At 38.6% G+C, this 8,682-nt stretch overlaps 1 protein-coding gene across 4 annotated transcripts; it reads right to left on the bottom strand.

The window, feature by feature from the left end:
- Positions 1-1,221: 1,221 nt before the first annotated feature.
- On the bottom strand, positions 1,222-7,170 carry LOC147615166 (putative beta-1,4-xylosyltransferase IRX10L). Of its 4 annotated transcripts, none has more exons than XM_086779182.1 (6): positions 7,129-7,170; positions 6,746-6,979; positions 6,198-6,315; positions 2,839-3,230; positions 2,365-2,606; positions 1,222-2,224 (listed from the first exon to the last, which is right to left on the bottom strand). In XM_086779182.1, exons 3-6 carry the CDS (start codon positions 6,295-6,297, stop codon positions 1,705-1,707), a joined length of 1,254 nt encoding a protein of 417 aa, XP_086635308.1. In that variant the 5' UTR covers positions 6,298-6,315; positions 6,746-6,979; positions 7,129-7,170; the 3' UTR covers positions 1,222-1,704. The 4 variants fall into 4 exon arrangements, with proteins under 4 accessions (XP_086635308.1, XP_086635307.1, XP_086635309.1 ...); XM_086779181.1 differs by having other exon boundaries at positions 6,746-7,002; positions 7,129-7,161; XM_086779183.1 differs by lacking the exons at positions 6,746-6,979; positions 7,129-7,170 and adding an exon at positions 6,574-6,704.
- Positions 7,171-8,682: the final 1,512 nt, after the last annotated feature.

Genomic DNA, 8,682 nt, shown 5'->3' with positions numbered 1-8,682 from the left:
AAGATATGGTCCATGATACTGTGGGTAAAGGGCCTGGTACATGTGACCCATTACTACATTATAGATAGTGTGTCTGAAGTGATCGGTGAGAGGTATGCCGCTCCTAAGTCACACTAGCCTACTTTGGGAGGAAGGTTTACAAGATATTAAAAATACAATGTCATTCAGCATCCCATAAGAAATGTTGGGGAAAACATTGAACACCCTTGTAATGTAGATATAATGACAGACTTGAAGCTTACAAAGCTAGAATATATTGAAATTATTGAATCTAGACAAATTATACATAGCTATAATTATTGTTCCTGAGTAGGATGGTCCCATAAGAATGCCATGCTCAGACTACTAACAATTACTCACAGTTAAAGCACACTCTTAACACTAGTCTTATAAAGAAAAATATAGTTTTTTAAAACTTTTAGAGACTTTTGTAAAAAATCATTTCTCGTTAAGTATTTATTCCTCCAAAGAAATTCCTACTAGGGAAATACCTTTAATACAAGGCTTATCAAAACTTTTGTCCTAAGGAAAAAATGCACCCTTGATATTTCTCATGGCTGATCCTTCTTGAAACCATCGTGTACTGATATTCATAGCAATCTTATTGAGCATTTTGTGTGGTAAGTATCAAAGGTCTTTTGTTTGAAATGTCATTATATTGACAAATAGAGAGTTTTTCTAGTCATGAATCTTCTTAGGAAACTAGAGATTACAATAATGAGTAGGCTCTTTCTACTTTCAAATTTTCACTTCATTGGCTTTAAAAATATTACTTTCTCCACTTTTGGTACAATGACAGCGGAAGATCTACACATTAAGAACATATAGGCCCAGAACTTTTTCCATTGCATGCATTAAATTAATATTGCTTACGTATAATCAGTATATACAGAGGGCAAGGCCATCCATCTGTGAAACATGAGTCTCAATAGAAAAAATAATAAGGATTATATATTATGAACTTGAGCAACATTTAACTTTGCGTAACAAAACTACAAAGCAAGTTGGGAAGTACGGAAAAAGGGCTTGGGAGTGTGGTGAACAAGCAATAAAACCAAGGAGTTGAACTCCAAGGGTAGATGGAAAAGAGGGTCATGGAGAGGTGAAGCACACGTGATGTACTAGAGGGTACAATAATAAGAGCTTCAAAACACATTTTATTATGCCAAAGATAGAGCGAAACCTCATAAGAGTAAAATTGTGATGGTGAGCAAAGACTAGTTTAAAACCTTAGACCCCAAGATAGGGTAGCAAACCACTCAAGATACATGGATGTGCATGGGCATGTAAAATGCCCCTAATTGAACCATACAATTGGAATGGAAGGGTAAAGAATGGATGGGTCTTTTAAGGGTTGTTGGAAAAAGGGCATAAATGGGCCTTTTATTATTAAACGATACGATAGGAAAAAAAGGGTTTTTTAAAAAATGGCTGGGTGATTTTTGGGTTGTGGGAAAAATGGGCATATTTATACAAAAGGGCCAATTTTTTGGTATACAAGGGTGTGAAAGAGAGCTCACACCTGGCATGGAACAAGGGAGGACAAATACCCCCACCGCCCATCATTGCATTCTTGGGTCTTTACACACTACCGGTCGTGGAACAAGGGAAGGCATCCACACCGCCCATGATTGCATGCTCGCCCATTGCATACGAGTGTGTAACGAGTCACGACCCTCAGCCGTCGCCGTGGCCCAGGTAGGATCAAAGCTGCCATGGTCTGAAATCACTCAATGGTCCTGCTGTCCAGTTGAGAGTTGAGTGGCTCTTCTGGATGTATATGCTACTGTCACGGGGGAGCTTCCGGGCAAGAGCATTCATAACCTGATGGAACCCATCACCAGGGTTGGCCAGCCTTGGGAAGAGCAGGGCCTGTTTCAGCCTAGGGTCCCCCAAGAGCTTCTGCTTCATGGTGACAGTCTCCATGGGTATGGATGTGAGGATGATGTCCAACATGGCCACATCTTTTTCTGCTACAAGCACGGCTATGTCCCGCCATGGTATCACATCCCCAAACGGAAGCACTATGTCATCTGCAATTATTACAGGTATGCACCCGAATGCCACTGCCTCGACTATCCGCGGGCTCCATGGGGCCCACCCCAATGGACATAGGCAGAATATGGATCTTTGCATGTCCTCATAGTATGTGAGTGGGTGATCTGATGAGATGTCAAAAAGTGGATTGCCCTTGAAGTTCTCCCATATGGCTGCCCTCACCCCCCTGCATAGACATGGACACAACAGGAACAAATGTGAGTAGAACTACTTAGTGCAAATCTGATAACATACCCCTTTCAGCTATATTGATGATGGATCCCATCTATCATAATCAAATGAATGCCATGATGTGTGGTCTTTTACCTGGCATAGTAGCCCCCTTTGGGGTCATTGGCTATGTCATAGAAAACACCGCGGAAGTAAGCAAATGTCGAGCGTGGAGTGCCAGCAGGGACTGTATGATTCAATATTTTCTTGGGAGAAACATAGGGAGGAATGATGATGGATCCATTCTTCAGACAAGAGTGATTGATCTGCCCAAATGTTTGTACGAGGGTTGCATGCTGGAGAAGGGGGAGGATGCCTCGTGCAATAGCTTTTTTCTCCTGTGGAGCAAGCCATCACCATGGTTGGAATCCAATGGCAAACGGAAAATCACCTAACCCTATGATTTTATGATAAGATGTGTATGTGCTGATGAGTGGAGCTTTGTGGTATGCATGTGATGATGACAATGAGGTATGTATATGCATGATAATGAGGTATATATCTGATGATGAGACAAATCCAGTAGCTACATGAGAGCAACATTGTGAAATTTATGGGAGGGCATCATACCTGGTAATGGAAGCATGCTCCAAAGTCATGGGGAACAACAAAGAAGTGGTCGCCACCATCGGTCCGGTTCCAGTACGGCCAACGGGTTGAGATGTATTGGATGGCACTCCTCATCATGCGGGGCATGTTGTTGATAAAGGGGAGGCCAGTTTTGGTGAGATCACAGTTGGTGTAGACTGGGGTGTAGAACCAATCCGCCTCCTCAGGATTGAGAGTGCGCACGGAGCTCGACAGGAGGAAAAGATGCATATGTATCTCGGCTGCGAACATGTGCGACAGGCACCGGATATCCTTCTGCACCATCCTCTTGTTGAACTTGCTTGGCATGTCATATATGTACACCTTCAACCTCCCCATGGGATCCTCATCCAGCATCATATGACTCTCATGACCTGCCACACGTAAAGAGGAAAAATAATTTGCAATTAGAAAACTGAAAGCAATAATTTTTTGGTGAAACCTAAGAGCACATGATCATGGTGGCTAGGTGCATCAAGTAACCAAGCAAGGCAGTGCAGTGCATATACAATCAATTTGAACTTTGGAGCCAACCAAAGTACATTCGGAGTTAACTCTGCTCTCACAGAGTATTTCAATTAAGATAAATTGACTCATAATCTATAAGATAATCCTTAAATATGTCACCTGGTTTTTTAACCCAGGACTTCTTGGTCCTATTCACCACTTGGGCTATTACCTCATTGTCTAAATATGTCACTTTTTAAGTCGAAAACACTTCCAATCAAAAAATAAAACACTCTTAATGGTAGGTGAAGATGATAATGATTATCTTAACACTAATCCAGATCCATGGCACCTAAGAAACTGATGATCTTTCTGATCAAATCCAATCTAAATCCTTATTGTACATAATGAAATCATGTTGATTTAATCCAGCGATTAATAATATGGTACTGCTATAATCGAATGGTTTAAATGAGATACCATTAATGCAGAGCTGTGGTGCAAGAAGAGCTGGGAGGCCCAGAATGGCCAGCAATGAAACGATCAACAAAGCATGGTGGTTACAACGCTGATTCTTGGACATCTAACTGTGGCGCCCTCTTAAATTTAATCAAATAGAAGGCAAAATGCAGTAAATGAAAGCTGCGCTGCAATGCAAAACCAGCACTACACTATGGTTTTTTTTTCAATCAGAGGCAAAACAAGCTATTTGCAGCTTAGACTAAGTGAATTTGGAACAAATTAAAAGAAGGGCAAAATATATATATATCGACCCAGTAGACCGTGTCCACTATGGTTCACTTTCTCTAAAATTAAGGTCTCCATTTGCAATTCAAATTTGAAGAATAATTAATGTCAAAATAGGTAGCATGCCCCTTGGAAGACCTTGACTTGTTCATTTTTTAAGTTTGGAGAGCCCTTTTAAATAGAATTTTACCTACTACAAAAGTAAGAGGAGCATTGGAATATTGTCCTTCACATTGAAAGGTAAACCTTGCACATGAATACTTTTTATTGAAAAATTTTAAAAAAATTGTTATTCACTTTTCACTTAAAAGCAAAATTTGATATTTTTTGAATAGATGTTTTCGTACAACCTAAATAATAATAATTTTTAAAATTTAATTAATTAATTAATAATTATTTGCGGATTTAATTTTTGTTTGAATTTTAACTTAGGAAGGCAACCTTTATGATAGCGCATTATATTTGGAAGGGGAAAGAAATTAGAATTGCCCCTCTTAGAGAAGGGAAACTTTAAAAGAGACCTTCCAACATTCAAAAGTTTACATAACATATTTGAATATATACTTACTAATGGTTTTTTTAAATTAAAAAAAAAACCTTCCAAACAAGGTAGCTTGTTTGCAAAAATAAACATTGTTTTTCACACTCTAAGCTTACTACTTGTTGCAAAGTTTTGCAAGGGAAAATGTAACAATGCCAATTTTTGTTTTTGGCACATTACATTTTACATGACCACTATAAAATGAAATATTCTTAGGAAAATAACTAGCGAAAAAAAATCAAATACTTTTATAAAGACTCACCTAAAGCAAACCCAGTGCAATTTTGTTGAAAAAAAAATGTGCGGGCCTATCTATTCCTCTATTCCAGGCACACGAAAAGTCTAGTCAAACGAAAAGTCTAGTCAAGTTTTTTTAACAAGTGGAAAGAGAGGAGAAGAAAGCTTGGAATAAGTTGTGATGTTGCCTTCCATAACAATCAATGTTTGAAAAAAACACTGTCCCCAACTAGTTCAATGACAAAACCAAATTCACACGTTTCAATATGTCAATTTATTGGCATACCATTTCATAAGCACTAGTCGAGTTGAAAGGGATGTAATTTTGAAGCAACATGTTATCATGATCTTCAAAATAACCCTAGTACCCACCACATCCCCTTGTAAAGAGTCAAATTCATTCCAAGTGGACACAACACTACAAAACTTCAAAAAGCTCCTTAGACTCCAAGCTCAAATCCTTCTTCTACTAACCAATGTGACCTCTGCTTGACATTAGTGATCAAGATTAGAGAAGCCACATGCGTTGTGATGATATTGAAGTAATTGAATAGCCATGCTTCTCATGGTGGTATCAAATTTACCTTTGAGTGCATATAAGCCTACCTAATCTTCTGTTGGACATGGTGCCTCTATGAGCTTTTGTAAGCTTTGTTATTGAAAATCAATGAAAAGTAAAAAAAAGAGATATATGGTAATTTGGGTTCATTGGAATTTGAGATGTCGTAGTGTAACACATGGGAGCTTGTGGAATGGAGTGCATGAGAGATTCAATGGAAAATGCTAGACATAATCCAATCCAAGTATGGAGGGAAAGGGGTGTTGGAGTGAGTTTCTGGTTAGAAATATATATATATATATATATATATAAACGTAGACACAAAAAGCGAGGGAGATAATAAAAATTTTGAAAGAAAAATTAAAAAATCTTTGATGAGAAGTAAAAATGGCTTTTGGTAGACTACTCTAGCTCGGATGTTAACGTGAAATATTCTCCCATGAGCTGTAAATGGGGCTGAAAATTCAAAGATCTGGACCGCCCATTTGGCCCGCCCGTCAAATCCAAACGAAAAATTATTCATTAATTATGGTAATTTACTAAACGCTAAAGGACTCCAACTAACTAAATTAATCATTTTAGCACGGCACACATTAATATAATATGGACATTTTTCTCAAAATAAAAGAAGAAACCGAAATGTGGGTAGGGCTTATTTTCCATGAAATTATTATGAGCCCTATTTTACGATCAGAGCAAACGAAAAAAATCATATTCCCATGCAAGAAAATCGATTCTAAAAATTAACAGCAGTCGTAATGTGATTGGCTGAAATTATTAGCAATGATAATAATGTGGATTAATGCGTACCTGCTGTGAAGCGCGCTTGCGGAGCCACAAAAGCTCGGAGGCCAAACGCTGCAAGCAAGATGACAAAAAGTAGGTGGCTCCAACGCTGGCGCTTCTTCATTATTGAAGATCCCTAGAACTGTGCACAAATTAGCCAAAATTAAAGAGCTATTAATGCTTTGCTATCCTTCTTGCTTTGATCTCTTGCTGTGCAGTGGTGCGTTTGTGTTGATTTAAGTAAGGCTCTACACCACTAGCATTGATTAATGCAAGCTTGCAGTAACGCATAGTATTGTAACTTAACACCCAAAATCGATTTGATACAGTACAAGCTCTACGTGTTGATGATTAATTTCTGCAAGCATGCATTTATAAACAGTTAACGCAAGCTTAATACCAAGAAATAGTGTACTGGAAGAAGCTGATCCACGTCAAATTTGGATCCCCAGCACGAGTCTCTGATGTTTACGAACTTTTGATTGAGAGAAGCTAAAGCTGTGTGTGTATGTGTGTGTGTGTGTGTGTGTGAGAGAGAGAGAGAGAGAGAGTATGAATATATATGGTGGTACCTTTGATTATAAGGCTCTCTCCACAGTGAGAAGACCACAGATTACATCACTTCCAAACTGGACTAGTGCTGGCAAGCCAGTACGAGTTTCTCCTCATAATGCTCCCTTTCTTCAAAGCCCCTCTTCTGGCTTTTTGTGCAGTGTGAGACTATTCATGACTGCCTGCTCCCATGTGAGTCCACTATTCATGACTGCAAGCTTTCCTCCTCTCATCAGAATGCTTCAATGTGTTGCCTATGCCCACACAATTTTTCCCGCTTTTAAAGAACAAATATTAATACCAATAATAATCATAATGCAATAATCCTTGCCATGGGAATGCAATGTTTAAATTGTGAAGCCAAAAAAAAAAAGCTAAATAAGGAAGAAAAAAAGAGGCTCACCTTGCAAGTAAAGCTGCCTGTAGGAAGCTTGGCTTGCAGGCAGCGTGTAGAGAGGCAATATATGAGAGGAGATTAGCAAAAAAGGCGTCTTTTTTTAAATGCAATGAAATTGAGAAGTTAAAATAAGACTGATTTTTAAGAATTAATTAAGCCTACTTTTTAAAAAGCTTGGAAAATGGAGAAGTTTTATTGAAGCCGCCTCCACTATAAAATATAGCTAGAAATTTAACCTTTTAGTTGCCAAAAGCTTGGGATAAAACATTTATCGTCATGGGGAGTGGACAATTAAATTAACAGCAAGCGTATATTTTTTTAAAAAATTTTTTGAGAAGCGTATAAAATTTGGAGAAAGATTTTATTATTATTTTAATAAAAATGGAACCCATTAAAAGAATTTTTTTTGTTTTTTTTTTCTCCCAACCAACCGACTCGTTAGAGCAAAGATTGGTGGGGGCCCGCTTCTTTGTTGGAAGTGAAAGGACGTCCGACGCAGTCAATTTGTGGTTTCTCGTAACTTCGCAAGACAAGAGCCTTGTAGCTACACGTAGGACAGCTACCGTGCACCAACAATGACGTGGACACTTGTGTGCTGCCACGTACCGCTCCGTGCTGACGTCTTTACAAATGCACAGAATGCTCGATGAGTCGAACTTGAAGCTACAGCGGGGAGTGAGCACACACGCACGTGCGCGCGCGGGGACACGTCACATTTAAACCACCGGCGAGACATTTGAAGGGTTGGATTTTTAACGCTTTTTTTTTTCTTTCACTCGAAAGGGCATAATTATTCCCTTAATATAAACAGCCAGTTTTTCGAAAGGGCATAATTATTTCTATTAAAATTCTCAAGAAAGCAGAAAGCCGCTAACTTGAGGGTTGGCGTGCTTGGCGTGCTACCGGCTTGAGTTTCATTATTTTAAAGAAGTAAATATTTCAAATGCACTTTAGCAATTACACTAAAAGCATCGATATGAATTATATTATTTATGGGGGGGAAAGAATATATATTTGATCCCTGCACACCTCTTCGTCCAAAATATATTTGGTCGTGGAGGAACGTGATAAGAGTATGGGGTCTTTAAGAAAAAAAAAATTAACTGTTCCTTTAGGATGTATAACATGTTACATGTGTATGGATAGCATACTAATATAAATATACATATATTTTTTTTAAAAGAAAAAGGGTGGCGCTAATATTTATATATATATAAAGCAATAAAATGAACGATTTAACCTCTACCATATTTTCCTCTACTTTACGACGTGCACATGTGATAAGAGGAATGGGCATGGGGGCAATAAAAGGACCTTTATTGTACATTACATTACGTTTACCCACAGGAATGGGACGTGTTCGCGATCCTAAAATGCGTTTTTTGGTTTTTTTTTTTTGGGGGGGGGGGGGGGGGGGGCGGAGTCATGTGATAGAGAAATGGCCATGGCTTTATTGTTGCTCTTTTTTTTTTTTTTTTTGATGTGCAGGCTATCACCCTCTATCACCCTCCACATTGAGAGAACCTTGTCCATCTAGCATGACGTGTGAGGGTTTGGGCT

This window comes from Cibotium barometz, chromosome 40 (assembly GCF_041138505.1).
Source record: "Cibotium barometz isolate CiBa-2024 chromosome 40, ASM4113850v1, whole genome shotgun sequence".
Classification (NCBI taxonomy): Eukaryota; Viridiplantae; Streptophyta; class Polypodiopsida; order Cyatheales; family Cibotiaceae; genus Cibotium; species Cibotium barometz.
The sequence above is the reverse complement of the archived record's forward strand: the minus strand, read 5'-3'. Positions and strand labels throughout refer to the sequence as shown.